The 25,287-nt window shown below is 45.7% G+C and overlaps 1 protein-coding gene across 1 annotated transcript in view; it reads right to left on the reverse strand.

The window, feature by feature from the left end:
* The window catches only part of RPTOR (regulatory associated protein of MTOR, complex 1), a 137,471-nt gene that overhangs the window by 82,711 nt on the left and 29,473 nt on the right, over positions 1-25,287 (reverse strand). The window contains exons 4-7 of the mRNA XM_014950324.1: positions 17,669-17,827; positions 14,092-14,238; positions 9,110-9,285; positions 1,199-1,258 (exon numbers count right to left, since the gene is read on the reverse strand). Coding sequence (XP_014805810.1) covers positions 1,199-1,258; positions 9,110-9,285; positions 14,092-14,238; positions 17,669-17,827 — 542 coding nt within the window. The remainder of the gene's footprint in view (positions 1-1,198; positions 1,259-9,109; positions 9,286-14,091; positions 14,239-17,668; positions 17,828-25,287) is intronic.

Raw genomic sequence — 25,287 nt, forward strand, 5'->3', positions numbered from 1 at the left:
TTTCTTCCTTCTTTCTTTGTGTTTTACTGCCTGGCTCCAGCAAAGATCTTTATTTCTAAACTAGGGATTGTTTTGGCCTCATCTCAAAAGACCTGTAATATAAATGCACGTCAGGATATACCTGTTTGTTTATCAGGACGCTGGTTTAGCCTAGACAATTAGAAATCTGAGCCCTTCAAAGAAGGTGCAGCCTAATTTAATCTCAAAATCTGCAGCTTAATTGCAATATGAACTCTTTCCCCAGTTTTAAAGACAATTAAATTATAAATTACAATATACAGACAGACAACCTAGGAAATATTCTAGGCCTGTCTTGAGACTGTAATAAAAAACATGTGTTTTCCATAATTGATATATGTAGCAGATTATGGTGATGAGGTTTAAATATTTGATATCCACAGGAAGCTACTTCTGGCACGCTTTGCATGAAGACAGCCTTTGAAGAACACGTGTGCTGTGGTACCACCAACAGGAATCAAGAATAGTGAAGAAAATTCTTTTTTTTCTGCCAGTAAACCATTAGTTAAGATTATTTAACCCTCTGCAGCACATCCAAGTGTTCAGTGAAGCCAACTCTTGAGCGACCAGGCTCAGACCTTCACTGACCCTCCCCATATGTTCTTTGATTAGATACACTCTTGAGCAGTATGTTAATTGCAATTAACATAATGTAGTCATTGTTCTGGAACACATTTATCCTGTGGCCTGAGGTGATCTCAGTCCGTGTCGGTGATGAGCCTGTAAGTTCAGGAGGAACTTCAGGTGACCTTTGCTGAGATGACCAAAAAAGCCTCCCCTTCGCTCTGCCCGTATGACCAGCAGCAGGGACCTACACACCTTCATACTCCTAAATAGATTTTAACTTCAGGACCATCTCTAAGGGTCTCATGGCAAGGCCAGGTTAACCCTGGGCAGATTTTCCTCCTCTTCTCATCTCTTTAACACCAGACCCCACCATTGGGGACTGGGGACAGGGAGGGCCGAGCCCCAGCACAGCCCCAACTCCCGGCCCCGCTCACTTTCTGGGCACTGCTCATTCCAGCAGCACAAAACGAGGCAAGAAATGACAAATACCATGGGTACAGGCTCTGCAAAAAGCTTTCCAAAGAAACACCCTCGCACGCAAACAAGAGAAATGCTAGAAATAATGAGAAAATTAAGGGCAACAGGGAAAAAAAAAAATAAAGTATTAGCTTACTTCTCTATTAAATCCAGTGTGACTCCTGGCACCAGTCTGACACTCTTCTGCATACAGAACCTGGGGAGAAGAGAATAAAAATAAAACACACTAATTGAATATTTAATGACAAGGTTCTGTGGAAAGAATATGGAAGAAGGTTTCTTCATGACAGTGCTTCTGCTTTTAAAATGGTGCTTGGGTAGAAAACTTTGCCACGGCATAATAAGAATCAAAGAAGGCCCTCACTATTTGTCACACTCATGATTATGCGGCGATTTCCATCGTCAGGTGTCAAAACTGGGGTATTGTAACTGTCACGGTGACAAGTTTTCCAACAGGCAGCAGGGGGGGGAGAGGGCTCGGAGTCCCCCGCCCGGGTCCCTCGGGAGCAGCAGCGACACCGGAGCCAAAGGGAGGATGCTGCTGGAATAATGATCAGCGTTGGCTGCGCTTCCCCGAGGAGAGCGGGCGCTGCAGGAGGGGAAGTGAGCGCGGGAGGGGATGAGGGATGCGTCAGGTTCAAACACCTCAGGTACTTAATTAAAAAAAAAATTGCTGACTCCGTTTCCTCAGCATCACAAATCCCGCTCCCTCAGGCGGGGTGGCCCTGGGGATGCAGCATCCCATCGGCGCTGCCTTGGGGACCCCCAACGAACACGGGGAGGCAGCACGATGTCCCCTCCAATGTCCCAGTTCTCATTCCCCTCCTCCAAAACTCCCGGGGACCTGCTTTGGGGCCCAGAGGACAGAGGCAGGAAATACATCTGGGAAGAAAAACCAGCAAATCCAATTTGATAAATTACTTCCTCAGTGATATCGCTACATCCCCAGCCCATTTCCCCAGCATTTCAGAAATCCACTCTCTGTTTAATGAAGGATTTACCCATCAGTGTAAGAGAAATTGGTGTTTAACCCTGAACAGAGAGTTCTGCAGGTACCGAGAGTGTCCGGCTGCCCCCGTCCCTCCTGCCACCACACCCACGGTACCCACACACGGAAGGCTCTGCCCCAGGGAAAGGACAGAACAATTATGATGTGCAGAGCCCATTTTTGAAGTCTTGAGGACCCTCCAGTTTTCCTGTGGCACCGCCCACCCCCAGGACATCCATTCCTGCCACGAACGGGGACAGGCTCTGAAAAGCTATGTGGTCTCCAGGCTGTTTTCCTGCCGTGTCTGCCATCCATCATTAAAAAAGAAAGTCATAAAGCTATCTGTGAACACTACAGAGGGATCCCTATACGATCTGTTAAAATATAAAAATCTTACAACGCTGCTTTAGAGGACCAGGCAGGGAAATACCCCTCTCAAACAAATCCCACAGGCAGGATTCAGCCCGGCAGAACTGGGTCGCTGGAATCAGGCTGGATCCCCACGGACTGAGGATGCCACAAGATTCCCAACGCCCCTGCACTGCCACGGATCTGCAGGAGGATACAACGGAGCCAGCACAACTCCGTGCTCTCACACGTTTGCTTTCTGTAAGGAGGGTTCTGCCTGTCACCATGCCACAAGGTGTTTTGTATTTACTTCGGAAGCCTCTCACCCGAGCCTCATGGGGTTCAACAGGGAAAAGTGCAGGATCCTGCACCTGGGGAAGAAGAATGTTAAGAGAGCAGCACTGCACGCTGTTCCAATAACACAACGTCAAAAAAATCTGTTTTGTATTTACTTCAGAAGCCTCTCACCTGAGCCAGGATTTGCCCTCACCTCACTCACTCAGCCGTATTTTACCAGCCTAGAAATTAAGAGAGCAGCACTGCACGCTGTTCCAATAACACAACGTCAAAAAAATGATGAGCATCCTCCCCCTGCCCCATGGAGCCAGGCTCCTCGGGCCGAGAGCTGCTGAGCAGGAGCAGAGCGTGATGGCCACGGGGCAAACAGACACACCAGCCTCCTTTTTGCCAGGGTTTCTCTAAGCACAAGGCGTTTGGTTACAGCCTGTTGGATTAGAAGCAGCAAATTCAGGACACACAGAGGAGACCTGCCAGCGTGCCAAGCGCTTCCCACAACTTGTGCCGCCGCAGGATGCTCCGAGGGTCACTGTAAACAGATCCTTTCCCATCCAAGCGCGTTGTGCTGCTGGCGTTTAGCACTTCCCCGGGGAGCTGCTGGTACAGCACCGCGGGCAACATGTAAATAAGCTTAGATTTCAGCTCTTTCATTTGAGCTCATGCCTCCTCGAAGAGAAGAAAACCCGTAGATGGGCCCAACTGACCCGCGCTTCTCTTACCAGCATCAATTCTTCTTTCCCTGAAATTAGACTCAAGTGGATGCAGCCGCAACATCATTTCATAAGTGATTTTTGTCCATCAGTTGTTTACTTAAAATACAGAGCACAAAATGGGATCTACAGAAATTTATTCATCAAAAGTGCCAGGATTTGCCCTCACCTCACTCGCTCAGCCGTATTTTACCAGCCTAGAAATTAAGAGAGCAGCACTGCACGCTGTTCCAATAACACAACGTCAAAAAAATGATGAGCATCCTCCCCCTGCCCCATGGAGCCAGGCTCCTCGGGCCGAGAGCTGCTGAGCAGGAGCAGAGCGTGATGGCCACGGGGCAAACAGACACACCAGCCTCCTTTTTGCCAGGATTTCTCTAAGCACAAGGCGTTTGGTTACAGCCTGTTGGATTAGAAGCAGCGAATTCAGGACACACAGAGGAGACCTGCCAGCGTGCCAAGCGCTTCCCACAACTTGTGCCGCCGCAGGATGCTCCGAGGGTCACTGTAAACAGATCCTTTCCCATCCAAGCGCGTTGTGCTGCTGGCGTTTAGCACTTCCCCGGGGAGCTGCTGGTACAGCACCGCGGGCAACATGTAAATAAGCTTAGATTTCAGCTCTTTCATTTGAGCTCATGCCTCCTCGAAGAGAAGAACACAAAACCAGCCTGCGTTTGAGCAGTGAAGCCCCATCTTTCTGCCCTGACCGTGGATGTGTTGGGATATTCTGCAGAGCTGGAGCAAAGCACCCGGCCAGGAACGGCACCGCGTCTGTAACGCACCCCCCATCGCCCTGAAGACTCAGAGAGATGAGTTCATTAAAGCCCTGCTTAACCAGCAGCCGACTATCTGCATTCCCTCCCCGACAACCACCCATTGCCAAGAAAATGTACTGGTAAACAGAATGTTCCTCATCCTGTAGCTGCAACCCCCTTTCACCGCTCCGCGGCTCGAAATGCGGCGTCTCAAGTGATGGCTGGTGTCATCATCACAAACATCAGGCAAATGTTAGAGCCGCCTGTAAACACACCGATAAATGCCAGGCAATAAAGAAGAAAACCAGAAATACACACAACGGTGCTCAACTGGGTCCTGCTCAGATACCACAGGAATATTTTGAAACTCAATTTCATTTCTCTAAATGAATGTGGGACAGAAGACTGGCTCAGTTAAACCCCCAGAATTTCAAGCAGAATGCAAAATAAACACTTAAGGTAAAAGAAAGACTTTAAATGTTTTTGTTAATTTACCCAACATAAAATCAGCTGTCACGGGCTGAGCTCTTTTTTCCATGCACTTACAACCTCACTGTATTGGGGTTCTCAAGTACGAACCATATATCTGAAATTCCTGAGTCTGAGCAGTGGTTTTGGGGGTTTCTCAGCACTTCTCCAGAGCCCTATTACTTTTTTGAGTGGGACTTCATGGTGCAAAGCCTTTGGGTCCTTAAGGCAATTCAGACAAGCAGAGCCTTCGCCCTGATGTGCAAAATGGTGATAATACCATTGCAGCTCGTTTATGGCAGTTTGTCTGGCTGAGGGAGCTGGGGGGGTTCAGCCTGGAGAAAAGGAGGCTGAGGGGAGACCTTCTCGCTCTCTCCAACTCCCTGAAAGGAGGGTGTAGCCAGGGGGGGTCGGTCTCTTCTCCCAAGGAACAGGCGATGGGACAAGAGGAAATGGCCTCAAGTTGCGCCAGGGGAGATTCAGGTTGGAGATTAGGAAGAAGTTTTACACTGAAAGAGTTATTAAGCCCTGGAATGGGCTGCCCAGGGAAGGGGTTGAGGCACCATCCATGGAGGAATGTAAAAGATGGGTTGACATAGTGCTTAGAGACATGGTTTAGTGATGGCTTTTATGAGAGTTAGGATCATGGTTGGACTAGATGATCTTAAAGGTCCCTTCCAACCCAGACAATTCAGGATTCTATGTCTTAAGGGACGATGACAATGATGCACTACTATCCCAGTCTCCAGTACAGCTGCTTTCTGCTTTATACAAGGGGAGAGACACAGACCTGTGTGAACCAGGGCACCAAACACACGCCGACGTCTGCCCGCCCCCGCAATAGCTGCGTTACCTCTTATCAGTGTGTATCATGAAGATTAACTTTAAGCTTGTCTCATACACAGCTATATATAGTTACAACATATATCTGGAACAGGCAGCTCACAACAGTCCCCTCACAGGGAGATAATGGGGATGGAGCCAGCCAGGATTCCTACCCGCATTCCGGGGCCCGACTGACCCGCGCTTCTCTTACCAGCATCAATTCTTCTTTCCCTGAAATTAGACTCAAGTGGATGCAGCCGCAACATCATTTCATAAGTGATTTTTGTCCATCAGTTGTTTACTTAAAATACAGAGCACAAAATGGGATCTACAGAAATTTATTCATCAAAAGTTTATTTGCCCATAAATTCAATATATGAAACCTCATTAGCCTGTCAGTCCAGAATTGCAAAAATGCCATATTTCAAAAGCAATTCTGCAGGGTTCTGGACCAGCCTTAGTAAAAGGGCTGGAGTGAAGTAGAAGTTTTAATGACAAAGGTTTACATCCTCATTTTTGGGTTAACTGCCTGCTGTAGGACACAACATCCAGTTTGCACCAAGCAGCTGGAACCAGGAGGAGGGGCTGCCTTTGCCTCTATTCTGTTTAAGAGCAGCAAATAACAATGCTCTGCAAATACACCCTTAGTATTTAAAGGACTGGCAGGGATAAAAACACACCTGCATTAACGCCAATCAACAGGGAATATAAAAGGAGTATAATCTTCCTCAGAGAAGAGTATTTCTGTGTGCAGTAGCACCGCACGCCAGCGCTGGATGAGCTGCAGCAGGAAACACTTCACTCTCCAGGAGTTCACACAGCATCCACCAGCGTCAGCCCCAAGAAGGGCTGAGGTTAAGAGCTTTAACTCCTTCCCCCAAGCTGCATTTTTACAAACATCCTTCCCATCAAACACCGAGGAGAGACAGCGTGAGAGGAGCTGGTGCTGACGCCAGGTATGGCTCCGCTTGAGAACCTGCCCTCGTCACCCCCTCCCACGTCCCCATGGAGACAAAGTGACAGAGAATTCCTACACAGATCACAATATCCCCCAAACCCCTCTCAGTGTTATAGAAACTGTTCATTAAACACTGCTGTGTAAGCGGTTTGTGTGTTTGGAGGGAACGTCCTTCCAAAATAAACCAAAAAACCACAACCTTCTTGCAGAGCTTCAGCATTTTAACTTTAATTATGGCACCAACTGTGAAGGGAAGGATAATTGCAAGGGAAGGAAAAGCCCAGTGCCAACAGCTTTCACTTCACTTAGGAAGCTTCAGTTTGCTATAAACCAGTTAATCTCCAATAGGCACCAAAGCCCATGCTAGGGATTCCCACTAAGATTTTTATCAATTAGTGAAACCAACAAAAATTCAGTGGTGAATTCAGAACCGCATCCTGACAGTATGGATGTAACACACACGCTCAATAACGAGTTATTCTGAATAACTGCAGCCTCGGTGTATCCACTCCAAAAAAGCAGTTGTTTTCCCCCTGCAGTAACATGGTGTTTTGGTGAAAAGACTCTCCCCAGAACTCAAACTCAAACCCCCATTTGCTGAATCCCGGATCATTTTTTGGTTTATTTATTGGTTTGGGGCTCCATTCAACAAGTCCATTTTTAAAAAAGCATCATTTGGATTTACCAAGTTGCATTTGTTGCTGCTGGCCTTGAGCTACTCAGCTGGAACGTTCTGCTAAAGTCCTTCTCCCTGATAAAACCAGCAGAAACCTAAACTCCTTCCCGTGTGGACAGCAGTGACCTGACACAGCCATATGACAGACATACTTCCCTGCACCCATATTTTCCTGGTTATAAACCACAGTGTCTCCCAAAGTTCCCCTAAAGGAACTTTGCCACACGGTAACTTACTTTAGCTGTTAAAAGAGAAGGATCTGTGCAGGCAAATTAAGAATTTTCACACAGCAGGCAGTTCCCAGCCCAGCACCACCACGTCAGGAGGAGGAAGCTGGTAGAATCATAGAATTGTCTGGGTTGGAAGGGACTTTTAAGATCATCTAGTCCAACCATCATCCTAACTCTGATAAAAAAACAGCGCTAAACCATGTGTCTAAGCACTAGGTCAACCCGTCTTTTAAACACCTCCAGGGACGGTGCCTCAACCCCTTCCTTGGGCAGCCCATCCCAAGGTTTAATAACCTTTTCCGTGTAAACATTTTTCCTAATATCCAACCTGAACCTCCCCTGGTGCAACCTGAGGCCACTTTCTCTCCACATCCTGACAGTGGCTGGAGCAGAGAAGGGCTGTCACAGCAAGGGACATATTGGAGTCTCCTCTCACCCGTCCCAGAAGGGAAGGCACCTCATTCTCTCCGGATGAATGAGATGAGATGAAGTATCTCTGGCTGATCAGCCACTCAGCCCTGCTGCAGAACTGGTGAGCAACCAGATTGGTATCTCAGAAAAACAACGTAATATTTTGTTTTTACAACAGAAGAAAGACAAAGTAAGAGGAAAAGGATTTTAAAGCTACGAGCGGAGCACACACCTGCCCAACTTACTTAGAGGTTTGCCGTTCCTTCGCTAGTCTGCCCTTACTTCAGACTCCTGGTCCCTGATACCTGGGTTAGAAAAACCATTTTCTCCTCATCTCTCTCAAAACCTTCCCTTGAAAACGTCGCTAACGGCACTCCAGCTCTTTGCCCCAATTCTCAAAATCATCCAAGACTTCTGCCAGCCGTGACTCTCTGCTGTGAGACAACACCCTGTGAGCTCATGACATCAAAAACGGGACAGAGAGGTGAACAGTTCTCATGCTGTCCCTGGCAGAAGAAGGGAAGGCACTACATGTCTAAGCCAGACCCTGGGGAAAGTAACTCACTCACTTTGTTGCTTCTATAAGTCAGAATGAGTGTAAGAATTGTAAATTTTTCCAATTAGCTGTCAAAAGAGAGCTAATGACCTCGGAAGCTGTGGTGACTCAATCACTCACCACCATCTGCAATGGCTATAAGCTTCTGCCTGTCTCAGCCCAGCTTGGGAAATGGCCCAAAGTTTTCATTCTGGGCTACACAGAACCTTGAGAGGCCGGAGGGGAAGGTGCCCAGAAGCAGGAAAAAGCAGAGCCATGACCCGGGGCACACGCCGGGTTCCTCACACCGAGTCCTCTGCTGGAACCTCTGCGGGCTCCTCGAAAGCTCCGCTCTCCATCAGCCTTTTATAACTTTCTGCCTAATTAACTTGGTCTGTCATTCCATAACATCTTTCTTTGCTTTATCGCTCAATTTCTTTCACTACAGCGTTATTTAATGCCACTGTATTATTTACAGCAACCGCAATATTTGGAAGATGATTTGTATGAAGGACAATTTACAAAAAGTTGTATTGCACTATGTGCTATTTCTGCTCTCTGAAGAAGCAGATATTTAATTCCCAGAACAGTAAATCCCTTAATCTGAGCAAACCTAGATATTGAGCTGGAATCTAAAATGTAATAAGTAGAAGATAACAATATTTTTCACCTTTCTAGTTCTGATTAATAAAACGCCATCCCAAATGCATAGTTCAAACCCTGTAAATTCAATATTGCAGAGAAATTTTAGGTTAGATGAAACCTTTGGATTAACAAATCTATCAGTTCAAAAGACAAGCTACACAAATCATGGACTTGCTTTCAATACCGGGGGAAGATACTCACCATCTCAGAGCAATTTTGATGGGCGTAGTAAGGCAGGATGTGAAGAGGTCGGCCGGCAGGTCGGGGATCATGGGGAGCAGCTCGTTGGCCTCACAGGCCGCCAGCTGAATGCAGTTCTTCATGGAGGGTGGCAAAGGCATCTGGGCAAGGGGGTGGTTGGGGTTAATTGCTGCCACCTGGAGAGATCAAGGAAATCACTTGGTTGGTGAGGTTCAGTTAAATTCATTTCTACACCATTTCGAAAACATCTAAGGAAGAGCTTCCAAGTTCGATGGATCTCTGGATTTGGAGAAATTTAAAAATATGGTGGCAGCAGTCATAGTCTTTACTCACGTATAACAAATGGTATTTAAGCATATTTACCATAACAAAACCACACACCAAACCAAGCAGCCTGCGACAGACTGAGCTGTGATCACCACTTCTGAGTCTTCATTTCACATCTGCCCACTCGTGTCAAGCACCGTAGAAGCAAGTTGGGCTAATTATTCCTTCTTTTATATTTAAGCAAAACCCATCCTTCCCGTGGCTCATAACAATTCACCGCAGAGGAGCTTCAAATGGAAAACTGGAATTCACTTGGCTGTACGAGGCAGCAAGTGGTGAGCCAGAAGAGCACTGAACCCCTTGGGTGTCTCCCCAAACATCTTTCTACTTCGCTAGAGAAAAAAGGTCAAGCTGGGAAGAGGGAGAAAATGACCGTGTGTAAGTAGAGAGGCCATCTTCCAACAAAAGCAGAAGAAATGTGCAGTGCCTTCTGCAATGCAAATATTAACCCATCCTCCTGACACCCTCCCTTGAAGTATTTACAGGTGTTGATCAGATCCCCCCTCAGCCTTCTCTTCTCCAGACTAGAGACCCAAGTCCCTCAGCCTTTCCTCATCAGAGAGATGCTCCAGGCCCCTCATCATCTTTGTAGCCTCTGCTGTCCCCTCTCCAGCAGTTCCCTGTCCTTCTTGGTTGGTTCTGCAACCTATTACGTTTTTTGATTCTTTAAATGCTTTTTTTTCCCCTCCATTCTAATCCCAGAGGCAGCAGTGACACACTTCAGCTTCCTCAAGTTGTCCAAACGAGCCAAGCCCCTGTGCTCAGCAGAGATGCAGGATGTAGCCCGGGTGGAAATGAAGCTACGCTCCAGTCATCGCTCGTCATTTACTAATGGTTACTGCACTTCTCAATAAAGCTTAAGCTGTACATCAATAACAAAAGAAGGGTAATTAAAATACGGAAATGATCTTTTATTTGAGGAGAAAGGCATGAGAGACTGTGGAAGAGCATCAGCTCTTCATGGATTGATAAATACAAGCAGCCAAACCGCTTAGTTATGGGTCTTCATTCCCTAAGGAAAGACTCGTCCTCTGGGCATCCTCACAAACGGGGTCCGTAAGCAGGGAGTACATTTAGATGGATTTTCTGCTTTCTGAGCAGTGTGGAACAGCAAAGACTGGACATTTGTCACGCTCTCATAGAGCCCTTGGTTCAGTCAGGGAAGGAGCTCACTCTGCCCAGCTCCCGGCAGCGAGACCCACGGGGACACCTCCAGTGTCAATATTTGCCCATTAGGAGATGGACTATTAACAACCATAAAGTGAACATACAGTACCAGCGAGTAATTACAGATCTCCTCAGCCTTGCAGGGATAATGATGTAGCCAAAGATTATTTTACAAAGTAAGTGTGAAAGGAGAAAAAAAAAGAAAAGGGGAAAAAGAAAAAGAGGGGTGAGTAAAGCCCGCTGTGAACATTTATTTTTGCATCCTTAGAACATCCACTGAAGTCAGACTTTCTTGGCTGCCTGGGTCCCTCACAAATGTACCTTTTTATTAGAGTAAGATATGGAATAAGTAGAGGGCTGAAAAAAGATTAAAAATACAAACTGGTAAAGAAATGCTCACACACAACTGTAAATGTAGTAAATAAAATAAGCAGAGTTACCATATATGAAATGTTCTCAAAATTATTAATAATTTGTATTTATCTGCAACCTAAAATTTAGGCTGCAACAGGCAATAACTCACATCCTCGTTCAGCAGAAAGAGTCCCCAGGCAAAGTGCTGGCATTTCCCATCTCAGCTCTGGGAGTACAAACTCCTTCTCTCAGCCCAGCACTCCCTGTGCTACTTACTGTTATTCCAGGGCAACTGACAATCCGCAGCCTTTCAGACAAAATAACAGTGGTGATATTAATTTATCAATTATACTGAAATACGCTATCGTAACACGGTGCTAATTAATTTGTTCTGAAAACAAATTGCAGCTGCCCAAGCTAAGGAGCACTCAGGTCTGGTACTGGCAAGTGCTGTGTTCGTCCAGAGACAACCTAACAGATTTGTGAGTATTATCTCTTGTAATTAACAGAGAGAGAAATAAAACACGGGTTTTAAACCGCTGCCACTGAAAACATTTATGTACCTGTATAATTAGAAACTGGCGTTTGATAGAAACCTGAGTATTTTTGAATTAACATAGGTGTTGAAGGTAAACACGGGAGGAACTCTGCCCAGGATGGAAACTCGGGGTTGTTGTTATTTCAGGTGTTGATGGGACCCACCAGCTTCACCCAGTTCCTGCCAGTAGCACCCTCCTCCCCTGGGGCAGGCATGAACACAGCTACGGGGAGGAGATGCTCCTCCTTCCTTGCTCCCAGCAGATGGTGGATTAGAAAAACTTCTCCCCCCAGACGTGATGCTAATGCCAGATAACATTCTGCTCTGCTGTCACTAAGCTAATTTTTTGAGAATTACTGTTGAAGACGGAAAAATAAAAGCTGTGGGTTCCTCAGCTCCAATCAGGACTCATTAGTCACGTACCCTGCTGATGGGCAAGCCAACCAGTGCTCCCCCCAGCCAAAGCACACCCCAGGGCAGGGTGCTGCTTCCAGGGACACGGGGCTGAAAATTCCAACACTAAAGGTGAAAAAATCAAGCAGTGAGATGTGTGCTGAGCTGCACAGGCTGCAGCAGACACCTTTCAGCCTTCCCTGAGACACAGCTCAGCTGCGGCCTCAGGCCGGCGGCCCTTTGCTGTGGGAAAGCGGTGTGAGTCAGAGGCAACACAATGTCACAGTCACACAGAAGATTAATCAGAAATAACCCGCCCACTGCTGGATCACTGAGAGTGCAGCACAAAGCGCCTGCTCAGTCCTTCAAAATCACACTGTGTTTACGGGATGACCAGAGTGAGATGATGAAGAGCACCCAGAGCTTCCTTTGGTGCCTGCCCCTGCACCCCTGTCCCCTTCCCCGCCACCCCAAACCTCACACCACCCAGGAAAACTGCAGGAAATCCAGCTTCTAAAACCTGTGGTCCATTTCCAGGTCTTAAAATTTCTTTTGGGAAAGGAACACAACAGCTTTCTGATACATCAGGACATAAACCAAAACAAATAAGGGCAGGATCAACTGGAAAAATTAAATTTTAAACTATTTTATCACACACCATAACGCCATTGTGCTGCTAAATGGGTGTTTATCTGCAAAATATGTGCTTTTGTTAACCTAATTCAACCAAATTCTTAGCTGAACTGCCCATCCAGTTGGAAATTAAAGCAATCCAGAGTTCTTTCTCTGAAACAGTCCAAGACTACCCGAGCCCAGGGAAAGCCCCAGTCCCTGGACTGACAGCACCGAACTTTTGAAGCACTGTGACATATCAAGAACGACGGGGATTAGCAGACTTTATTAGCTTAATTGCTGCCCTATAAATATACAATACAGAGCTGTAATCAAACGACAGAATTATCTCCACAACTGCCCATTCCCCATCCCACCAGAGGTGAGCTGGCGCTGGTGTCTCCAGGGCTGGATCCACCTTCAGCCTCACCTCCTCGGAGTTGCAATCTCCCGTGGATAAAAGCTGGTTTCGGCAGAAGTCTGTCCATCAGGGTAAAACGGGACAGATTCCTGTCTCTGGAATACACACTCTTCTTACTGAGACCAATCACAGAATCACAGAATGGTTAGAGTTGGACAGGATCTTAAAGATCCTCCAGTCCCACCCCCTGCCCTGGGCAGGGACCAGGTTGCTCCAAGCCCCATCCAACCTGGCCTTGAACCCCTCCAGGGATGGGGCAGCCACAGCTTCTCTGGGCAACCTGTTCCAGCGTCTCACCACCCTCACACCAAAGAATTTCTTCCTAATATCTAATCTAAATTTCCCATCTTTCAATTTAAAACCATTAGCCCTCGTCCTATCACTGAACTTCCTGACAAAGAGTCCCTCTCCAGCTGTAGCCCCCTTCAGATACTGGAAGGCCGCTATAAGGTCTCCCCAGTATGCTGTTTCCTACCCACACAGCCTTCTACTCACACACATTACCCACCCTTTTTTACTAAAAGAAGTGGGGGAAAAAAGTATTTCCTATTCAAGTGCTGTTTTGGAGGCAGCTCTGTGCAGAAGACAATGTACCACGCAGGGCTACAACATTATCTTTTCTCAGTTATCTCCAAGAAGCGTAAACTGCTTTTCTATCACTCCCAAGTTCTCATCTCTTTTTGTGCTTTCTCTCTTTGGAGACAGCTTTTCATTAGGAACACATTAAACTTAAGCAGTCTGTGAAACTGAAACCGCCAGCGACAACTCCTCTGTGTATCAGGTTTATTTTATTTTGGTTTGCATTTTTACATTCAGTTCAACAGTGCAAAATTTTAACTACATCCAAATACATACCTAGATACTAGACTTTTGCAACTAAAATAAATATGTCTAGTTCACCTCAACATTTCTCAGGGCAGAAAAGGCCATTAGGGCACAAATTGATTCTATTAACATCACCATTTAATTAGTGCTTGTATTAAAAATTGTTCCATGTTTAATAGGATAGCAAAGTGAACCAGAAAGATTGGGGTGGCAAAACTGTTTGCAAATGAATCTGCCTTCCAACGTGGCTTTAAACACATTTTTCAGCTGTGTGTGGCAAAGCAAGCTTAGATCTAACCCTGTGGCACAAGCCCCTGCGGAAGCTCTGCGAGAGACTGCTCTCACCTCCAGCTCCTGCTCCCGCTGCAGCGCAAACTGCTTGAAGGACTTGACGATAAGGCCGGCGTTGGAGCAGTCGTAGACGAAGATGGAGGGACTCCCCATCCAGGTCTGCAGGTCGTAGATGGAGAGGGGAATATACTGAGTATAGTTCTGGAAGAAGGTAAAAAAAACCCACTTGAGTTACAGAGGCAGAGAGGAAACAGAACTGTCACTGGTGAAATAATAAAAGAGACACACAAAAATTTCCAGTTCTAAAAATGACAAAATAAAACCTAGATTGAACATTGGGCGTATCAATCAACACAAATACCAATCGACATCTGCTCATAATGAGGACTATGACCCAATGCCAACACAAATGGCAAACAGATTTTATGGTGGAATTGTCTGAAACACTAAACTCTGAACTAAAATTCTGAAACTTGGAGTGCTCTGATATGTGCTAACAGCCCCAACCAGTATTTAACAGTCCAATTTTATCTCACATTTCTGCAACACTGATAAAGGATGTAAACCAGCTGTCTTTAATTTAACATCAAACGTCTCACACTGAAAACTCCATCAATAAATCAAGATTGATAATTAAGGCTATGTAGCCCATCAGCAGCTACCCCATCCTAGTTTAATGAGATGCTTCATAATTTTATTACAGCCTTTAACTTCTGTGCTTCAGAATTATCCAATAACATTAAAACCAACAAAGCCTGCCTTCCGCAGAGGGAAGAACCAACAGTTTAGCTTCTGTAAATATGAAGTATTTTATTCATTCTCTTCCACCTTAACGCCCCCAAATAATTGGAGGCAAGAGCTTCTTTAAATACAATGAGGATAAAAAAAAAAATATCAAGAGTGTCAAGAGGAAGGGGCCAGTCTTTTTTCAGCGGTGCCCAGGGACAGGACAAGAGGAAACGGGCACAAACTTGACCATAAGAAGTTCCACCTAAACATGAGGAGGAACTTCTTTGCTGTGAGGGTGGCAGAGCCCTGGAAGAGGCTGCCCAGAGAGGTGGTGGAGTCTCCTTCTCTGGAGACATTCAAATCCCTCCTGGACACGTTCCTGTGGGACCTGCTCTGGTGGGGGTCTGGAGAAGATGATCTCCAGAGGTCCCTTCCAACCCCATATCATTCTGTGATTCTGTGACCTTGAAAATTAGCCATGAAGGGCAATACCCCAAACTAAGTGGCAGAACTGAAAATTAGAACCAGAGCAGATTTGTGCCATCAGGGTCTGCAGAGTCCCCACCAACACCCCACGGCTGCAGAACCTTCCCATCTGCAGCCAGAGGGCAACCTGCTCATGTTCCCTGGCTCTCAGCTCTGCCCCAAACCCACACCAGAGCCCTGATGTCCCCATTACCATCAGCACAATGATGGATGGGATCATAACTCCCATTTAAAGTCAAGAGACTTAAAATAGCTGTAATAAAACCAGTAAACTTTGACAAAAATCAAATTTTCAAGGACACATATCGGTGTCTATAAAGACAGAAGTGATCATAAACCATATGTTGGATAAGGTAGGAAATAGGAAGTCATTTCAAAATGCAGTTTTGCCCATATATAACAGTTTCAGCTGCTTCATTAAAATTAATAGGAAAAATTGTTTATAAAGGCTGAAGTTCTAGGGAGTTGGGTACTTTGCAAATTGTCGTGAGGCAGAACAACAGACGAACAACTCGCCCTCGGCCCCGGCCTCTTCTAAGGACATCACTCATTTTAAGCACATTCCAATCAGTCAGTTACAGATTGAAGTCTCTGCTCTGACACATATAATAGGTGAGATTTTATGGGTATGTATTGTTTTAACTTTATCTTTATAATGCATATTGCTACAGTTAAGACTGGATTATAGCAAGAGCGACGTGCAGCCTGGCCCCAGGGAATAAATCCAACATCTTTCATCTGCTTTGGCACACACAGGTCAGCCTGAAACACTTCCCATCCACCAGCAAGACCCGTGTCACCCCTTCTGGCCCCTTGCTGGGATGATCTTAAGGTCCCTTTCAGCTCTGCCTTCACCCTCTTGTAACTGAGACTTCCTGATTTTCAAATGTCAGCACCATCAAATTTCAGTAGCTCTAGGATTTCAATTGGAGAGGGCAACAATATGAGCCTCTGCTCAGACCTGAGACTGAACTCCTTAGGACTGATTTCTAAACAGTGCTGATTGTTTTCCCCCGGTATCCCCTTCAACTTAATCCTTTGCTTAAAAGGATTCTACTCCTCATTATTTCTTTTTTGAAATCTTTTTGATAACATGCTGAAAAAATTACTAAGTTTCAACTTTTCCCCATCAACCTCTATGATGGTCACTTTTTTTCCCCCCCAATTCAGTAAGATAAAGCAGAGACCTCAGCCCCCCATCTCCTGTAGCTCCACAACCACATCACCCGCCTGATTCTGCACCAAACTGGCAAATACCCCTTCAGCTCCTTGGAGAGCACCCGGCACAACATCCACCTTCATCCACCAGTTCATTTCCTCTTCTTCCAGGTGTAGCCCATTCTGCCCAGTGTTCTTCCTGGCTTATTTATTACCCACTGGCCATTCAGTAAGAAGGAGGTCACTCCTTATTTGTTCTTCAACACCAAATTCAGCTTCAAAAGGAATTAGTATTCAGCTCAATTATTTATTGGTGTGAATGTTAATCAAGTCTCCAATATAGATGCACCGGAATAAAGGGATGCCCTTCTGCACTTTCTCCCCTTCCCTTCGACCCTGCTCTTTCAAATTACCAGTGAATGCTCATTCAATCATAAAAATAATACATGTGAAGTATGAGAAAAGAAACTCAATAAGCCCCCAAAATAAAACAGGAGCATATCTATAATAAAGACTGCAAGTCCTATGTCAGCTGAATGTACTTTTCAGCTACAAGCAGTTTCTCTCCATTTCCTAGGACTCCGTTCCAACCCAGTTCCCTTTAATAGCCACTAAATAGCTTAACTAAAGGGAAAGCAAAGTACATTTAGGTCACACTCGGGCTCACTGGAAAGGTGTTGCGTGTGATCTACACAGATGTACAAATTATGGTTACAAACCAAGGCTGAGCAGAAGTGACAAAAGTCTTTATAAAAAAAAAAGAAAAAAAGAAAAGAGATAGCTATGATTGTACTTGGGGGCTCCACAGCACCCTGTGCCCCACTCCCAGACAGCCCCACGGCATATCATCCTCATGCAGGATCTCCAGCTGCCCTGAACGATGGCTGTTTGGAGTCTATAGACATTTTAAGCATAAACTTTATGGTAAGAACTTAATAATCAGGCAGTGAAATAAGGTAGCAAAGCCAAGTCCCTAGGGGAGCCCCACTGCTTGCTCCATCAGGACAGAACTGGGTGTTACCCCTGAAAAGCCAAGGAAACACATGGAAGCAGGTTCCTGTTGGGGTTAGAGCATCCCAGAGAAGACCCACTGCCCACCAGGAGGAGAGGGACAACCTGCATGGTCTCAGGACTTCAATAACCCGGAGAAAGCAAACAGCTGTCAGCAGGGGATCAAATGAAAAAAGAACCACCTGTGGACACATTTTAAACCCTGAAAATGCAGTTGTTCTCTAACAGAATGTTTGCAAAGACACACCTTGTTGAAGACCCAGATCTCCCCGTTTACTGTGGGCCTGGGGACGCCGTGTCCATTGTAGTGGAAAAGAACCCGCTCTTCCTTGGCGTTGCGGCGCAGAGACGTACAGAGCTTCTTAACTTCATCCACTGTAGGATCGAGACTCTGCTTGTACCTGGCCTAGGAACACAAAACATAAGATGATCACTTTAAATGTGAGAACAAATCTATTTAAGATGCAGGCACCTAGTTAAGACAGAAGCGCGTATATAAACTGGTTATGTTGGAAAAAGAAAACACAAAACATTTACTGTGGAGCTGAATAAACAAAATATGTCTGCTCTGGGTGTGTGGGATTGCACATGCAGTGACAACACAGGTTTGGCTGAGTTCATCACGTCTCTGAACTCTCATCCATTTCGCCCAGGGATTACCAACATTCAGAATGCCTCAGGAAGGTCAAATACATTTTCAACATTAGCCAGCCTGAAAAATAACTGCACAATTCTCTAATCCTCAAATTCATCCCCTGTACTTGTCCAACTGAACACATTTCCCTCTTAAAGACAGAAAATAGTAGAAATCAGATATTCTGTAAACCTTGAAGGGACACAGCTCTTGCTTCAAGCCTTAAAAGCCACGACAATACCCAGGTGAAGGGCAGAGGAGAAGTTATCCTTCATGGAATAGACATTGGTCTCCTTCATGGAATAAGAACAAGGCAACACCATTCTCAAGATAAAAGTGCACAAAAGTCCCAGGAATCTGACATTCACACAGTTGGGTGAAAAGAGGGAAAACTGATGAAAGCCCTTGGGAAAACGTTATATTTGGTATCCTCAGAACTTTGGCTGTGGATACTCCATTGTCATTCCCAGCTCTACAAGCACGTAAATCAGAGCACATTTCTGTGTTTGAGGGAAAAAAACAACCACCAAACATAAAAACCCCCAATGCTTCAAAACATTTTTAGGTGGCTAAGTTCAAGATGCCTACGTAGTAGCTACTTTGTCATACTCAGAAGTGCCTTTTTTTTTTTGAAGCAAGGCCAAATAATAACAAAAAGTTTTCCACTGTCCTTTTGAAAGATAAAAGCCTGCCTCTTCCTCTCTTCTGGAGATCTGCAGAGAGAGACTCAGAATCCAGAATCACAGCAGCTTAAAAAAATTAAAGCTGATGTATTGAAATAAAGAACAAAGTTTAAGATGAGGACAATCGTATACACACCTCTACAAAAATCTGCTCTTGAAAGCCTGTTTATAAACCAAACCACGGTCTCAGAAGTTTGGGCTTTTTAGGATTTCTTCCATGACAAAGATTAAAAAGTCTTAAAATATCGTTAATAAAAGAGGATGAAGCACTTTAATATAAAAATGTTTTGCTTATCTGTGAAGCTTGAGAAACAGATATCATGCTGTTCAATTAATATTCAGCATCTCAAGCCGATAGGCAAGATGGATACAATGAACAGCATCATTTGCATGATTACAGCAACGAGGAAAAACAAGCAAAAGGAGAAAAAAATATTAAGAAAGAACCAGTGATCTGACAGACTCATCCGTTTTGGGAAGTTCTGCACTAAGTAAAGATAAGAGGCTGCATTAATCTGAACACGGATCCCCCCATAGCTCTTTCTGTGTCCTCTCAGTGTTGTTATGGAGGTGCTGATTTGCAAAATGTGCACCTTAAATCACGTTCTGCCTGTTGGCATCTTCATGAGACACTATAACCGGAGCAGTTGGTGATTTTTCAGCTCTTTTTTTTTTTCAAAGGAGAACCCGCTCATTGGAACACACCTCACGTCCTTCCAGCATAAATATTGAATACAGTTCGCAATTAATGGAGGTGAATTCATACTCTAAAACTGAAGCCTGTAGATCTAAAGACCCAAACTGCAAACATATTACTTGTGCACTGAGAAACAGAAGGCTGAGGAGAATGAAAAGGGGAGGAGGGAGCCCATAAATAAGCAGACAGCCCTGGTCCTCCCTCTCAGCTCTGGATTTCCAGGCGGGGGTTATTGAACATCATTCACACACAGACGATAAGGAACAGGGATCAGAGTAACAAACTAGACCAGGCAGTGTCTTGTTTGTTTTTCCCCCTAAAAACTATCTTCAAGGCTTGTCTCATTGGTGTGCAAAAAATACATTGAGAATAAGTACAACAATTACAAGAAATGTCCAGGGCTTGTTCATCTGACTGGAGTGTGGGGCACTGGTTTTGGGGACAGAGGAGGAGCTCACTGTTTTATGCGATGCTCCATGAGAGAGGGAGCTATTTTTAATAGCTGTTAAAAACAAGTAAGGTCTCCTTCCAGAACGGAACTACAGAAACTGAAGGTCTTTGAGAAGAACATAGAGAATCAGCACAAAACCCTTGCTCGCCCCTGGGCTGCACCAGAGAGCACATCAGTGATGAACAGCCCTACAGTGTCTGGTGATGTGTAACAGTGACACCCAGATGAGCTGGGCCAGGAGGATTCGCCGATCCAACAGTTCTACCTTTCCTTTCAAAGTATGAAGAAACAATTTTTAAACACCGCTTTAGCTCTCATATAGAAGTTTAGCATTTTAGCATCACTACCCTACTGATGGTTTCCTTTCATCACTGCCCATACTTCCATCATCACTCATTTATCCTCCCTGGCCACGCTGGCTGCGTTCCTTCCCTTCCACCTCCACCCAGATGCCTTCAAGCCATCGTTAGTGCAGAAGGTAACAGAGATCCTGACCTGAACCCTCAAAAGGTCTGTTGGGCTCAAGCTCAGAAATTCTGTTGAAATCACACAGACACAAGGCTTTATGCTTTGTTTTCCCTTTGGTTTTATGAGCAATTGACCAGCTGCAGACTGTTTCTGTGTCCAAGGACCACGCTGGCCTTCCCTGCCCTCTCTTGGGTGTTGGTGGCAGAGATTTGGTGTTTGGAAGGAGCTTTGCTTCCTGATACAATTACGAGACAAGCCCACGCAGGCTTCCATCCCCCTGCAGATGATGCCCAGCTGTATCCGTCGCTCTTATTCACAGCCTCAGAGCTGTCAAAGAGCCCGAGGAAGCGCCGTGATGGACAAGCACGACCTGCTGCTGGTGATGTCAGCTGCCTTTCTGCTGTGAATCTGATTTTCTGATCACCTCAGTGTCTGACTCAAGAGCTCCTGTCAAAAGCAATAACTTTGTGGTGCCTGATCCAGACTATCCTCATTATTCCGCTCACGCAAGCAAAATTCAAAGTTTTGCTTGTTTATGGAATATTGCCACACTTTCATGAAACACTCACTGGTTTATCCAACCTTTTTCCGCTACATTTGTTTAAAAATACTGTTATGACGTTAGTTTTTAAGACATTCCAATTTTCAGTATGCCACAAACTTCTGGTTTGACAAAACATTCTATTAACAAAGTTGTGGGAAACAGGAGGAATTTCAATAGGAAGTAGTTCTGGCATCCAGAACAGGGAAAGAAAACAGTTTGGGGCTAAATAGCACGTGCATTAGTTGGATGGTTTCGCTGTGGCCATTACCACTAACAATTCTTATCGCTGAAATTTAAAGCGAGATGGTTTTGCTGTAAAGCAGTTACACTGATTGCCTACTGACACGCTCTCTCAGAATTACTTTGCAAATCGTTCCCAAATTTCTTATCACAATAAAATCAAAGCAATCATCTTTAAAGAGAGAAAAAAGGGATTCTCTAAAGATGTGATCTACCACAATCTTATTGTTTCCTTATTCAAGACAAGAGCAACGTTCTGGTCATATCTGGTTGGAAAACTGCCGTTAGGATCTACATGGGATCCAGGTCCCTTTCACTGGGATGAGCGAGGCCCAAAAGAGCCAGCAGCAGGGACTGACACTACCAGTGTAATTAGCCAATTAGTGGGTGTGGATTACTTTGCAAATCGTTCCCAAATTTCTTATCACAATAAAATCAAAGCAATCATCTTTAAAGAGAGAAAAAAGGGATTCTCTAAAGATGTGATCTACCACAATCTTATTGTTTCCTTATTCAAGACAAGAGCAACGTTCTGGTCATATCTGGTTGGAAAACTGCCGTTAGGATCTACATGGGATCCAGGTCCCTTTCACTGGGATGAGCGAGGCCCAAAAGAGCCAGCAGCAGGGACTGACACTACCAGTGTAATTAGCCAATTAGTGGGTGTGGGAAACACCAGGGAAGAGCCATCAACAGGCAAATAGAGTTTTCCAGCTGGAAGCCAGACCTCTCCTCACCCAGCCTCGCTGGGGCTCCCACACACCACGACCAGCAGCAGCCATAAAGCACCAGCGCCGTCCCATTTGTCTCAGGAGGGATTTAGTTCTTTCAAAGGATAAATAACACCCCCCCATGTTTACCCATTAGCAGTAGCCTCTCCAAGATGAGTCTGTCTGGAAGGGAAAAACTAATTCACCGTGTTCATCAGCTTCAGTCTCACCAGGAAATGTCAGTATGTATTGGCTGCATAGAGAAACTCCCACAGTTGGGTGGATTTTGTACTTAAATTAATGGCTCTGCTTTGGAAACTTCACCTAATTGCAGGTTCTTTCTTTTACTTTGAACAAAGCCAAACCATAAAACAAAGAACGAGGCAAAGACCAAGTCACAGCCCTTTCCCAGGCGGAAGGGCAGGGGCTGCAGATCTCAGTACCTTCATGACAAAGGGCTTTTGTGCCACCTGAGAAGGCAGGACCCGAGCCACGTCTGCTGGGTGAGCGCTGGGCACAGGACACACACCTCAGGAGTGGGACCAATAAACAGGGAGAGATGCAGAGTGCTGAAGGGGACAATTTGAGAGTAAGCGATTTAAGCTGCTGATGCTGCTCAGTCACTGATGGGCAACGGGGGGAGAAGGCATTTTGTCACCCAGCGCGGTGACAGACTCCTGCAGGAGCACTACGGCATTTCTAGCAGGGAGATGCATTTTTTTTTCCCCTGAAAAAAAATAAATATACAAGAATAAACCAATTTTCCAATCAAATTTATAAAATTCAGCCCTTGAATTCAAGTCTTCCTACCTCACTGCTCCGTCCCGTATAAGCTCTGAGAGCAAAATTGGGCTGGATTTCATGAGGTGACTGGTCCCAGCCCAGCCATCCTGGTGCAGCACTTTATTCTTCAAAGCAACTCAGCCATTCAAGGTGAACCTCTACACAAACGGGAGGTGGGGGGCCGTGGGGCAGCTGCTGGGCTCTGACTCGGATCAGATTTGAATCCCAGTTTCCAAACGCCGAAAAAATACGTTAAACCCAAGACTTTGCCGCGCGCACAGCCAGCCTACTTAACGTGATTTAATTAAAAGGAATCAAAGCAATCTAATTATTCCAAGAGAGTGTTTTTTGGACCAATGCCCAAATCTGAAAAAAAAAAACCACCACCAAACCAAAACAAAAAGACAACACAGAAATATAAAAAGCCTTACAAAGAAATAAGCTACTGAAACCCAAGAGTAATGAAATAGCAGTGTCAAGGGCTGAAGCAGCGTGGGTTTGGTGCCACCTCTCTGGGCCGGGTGCCACCGGAGCCCCTGGCACACAAACCACTTCTCTGCAGCTCCAGGGATGGAGGTGACAGCTCAGAACGGTGGCTGTCACTCCACGGGCCAGTTTGGCCAGTGTGCTCTGTGGGGACGAGGGAGCAGGGAGAAAAAAGGGGAGAGGAGACCTCATCGCAGGTTCTGAAACGGCAGGAAAATTGTCATGGAAATTCCATAGTCAGCTTTTGTTAAACCATTACAGGTTAAAATATTGAGGACACTTACTCAAGGCACAGCAATGGTGCTGTGTGATGCTGGCCCTGGAAGGACCCAAACCCACACCTCTCCCTTTGCTCTAACGAGGTGACACAGGACCTTCAGACACAGGGCATTTCTACACCAGAAATTTGCCCAGTTCAGGGTCGGGTGCTGCAGGGACCGACAGAGCACTCCCAGCTCTGTGTTCCTGCCTGTCCCTCACCCAGGAGGACCCCAGCAAGCCCAGCACACCGAAGGAACTGCCATACCTGGCAGCAGAACCTCTTTTGCCTAACAGCCTGCTAATAACCCTTTCCACAGTAAGAGAATCCAGACCAGTGTCTTATACACAAAGAATAAACAGGGGAGATGTTTCTCAGATGTTTGAAGACCTATTAATAATGAACACTAAAAATCTTGGATTTAGTTTTCCTTCATATGAAAAAACCACAAAATTGAATTAATTCCGACTCCACTTTTTATGGGGCAACTGCCAGTTTGATGCAACACGTTCCTCCGATTGTCTGGAACAGACTCTGGCTCAGACACAGAAAACAGGCACATATAAATGTCAAAGAGTTTCACAGCCACACAATTGCGTGACGGTGTTGTGTCACACAGCGCAGCAACATCACTGATGTTTTACTTCTTAAAAGCTATTTAACACCCTGGAAGCACACAAAACAACGAGAAGGAACATTGCCAGAACGTTGGCACTACTCTTCCCAAGCAAGACATCGTTCATGCAAACCCTGGTGTTACTGTTACTTGACTCAGCTTAACACACTCAAACAGAAATACTGAATAGGTCGCGGGAGGTGATTCTACCCCTCGACTCTGCTCTCGTGCTCTCCTCCACCTGCAGCACTGTGTCCAGCTCCGGAGTCCCAACAGGTCCATGTCCTTCCTGTGCTGAGAACAGGTCCAGCAGAGGGCCACGAAAATGCTCAGAGGTTTGGAGCACCTCTGCTAGGAGGACAGGCTGAGAGAGTTGGGGGGGTTCAGCCTGGAGAAGAGAAGGCTCCGGGGAAACCTTAGAGCCCTTTCCAGTCCCTAAAGGGGCTCCAGGAGAGATGGGGAGGGACTCTGGATCAGGGAGTGCAGCAATAGGATGAGGGGGAAGGGTTTTAAATTGAAAGATGGGAGATTTAGATCAGATGCTAGAAAGAAATTCTTTGCTGTGAGGGTGGTGAGACACTGGAACAGGTTGCCCAGAGAAGCTGTGGCTGCCCCATCCCTGGAGGGGTTCAAGGCCAGGTTGGATGGGACTTTGAGCAACCTGGTCTGGTGGGAGGTGTCCCTGCCCAGGGCAGGGGGGTTGGATGATCTTTAAGGTCTCTTCCAACCCGAACATTCTGTGATTCTATTGAACAATGGGACCATTCAGAAAATTAAAAGGCCCAAACCAAGAATGGGTGCCTGTGCAGGAAAAAGAGTTATGGTGAAAACCCTGGAGATCACTGGATGAACACTGGGACCATTCAGAAAATTAAAAAGCCCAAACCAAGAATGGGTGCGTGTGCAGGAAAAAGTTATGGTGAAAACCCTGGAGATCACTGGAGAAACAGACACCATTCCCACACCAACAAGCACGTGCCTGGGATTCACCGAGGGGCTGCCACATCCATTGGTGGTCACAACTGGCCACCAGCAATGGCATCACCAGGCTGGCCACATCCCACCCCAGCTCCAGCAGTTTCGGTACTGAAAGTGCAAACTGAATTAACTCAAGCCTTGAATTCCTGAGCTGTAACTACAGAGGGTTGCCCCGGCTTAGAACTGCCCAGGTACCGGGATGAGAAAGCAGGAAACACAGCACAATATTTTAAATGAATCCAGAGGAACTCCAGAGCAGTCTGATGTCTGTGCTGAGCACATTGGTAGGAATAATAACAAACAAAGAGAAACATGAA

Source organism: Calidris pugnax, unplaced genomic scaffold (assembly GCF_001431845.1).
Source record: "Calidris pugnax isolate Ruff unplaced genomic scaffold, ASM143184v1 scaffold9, whole genome shotgun sequence".
Classification (NCBI taxonomy): Eukaryota; Metazoa; Chordata; class Aves; order Charadriiformes; family Scolopacidae; genus Calidris; species Calidris pugnax.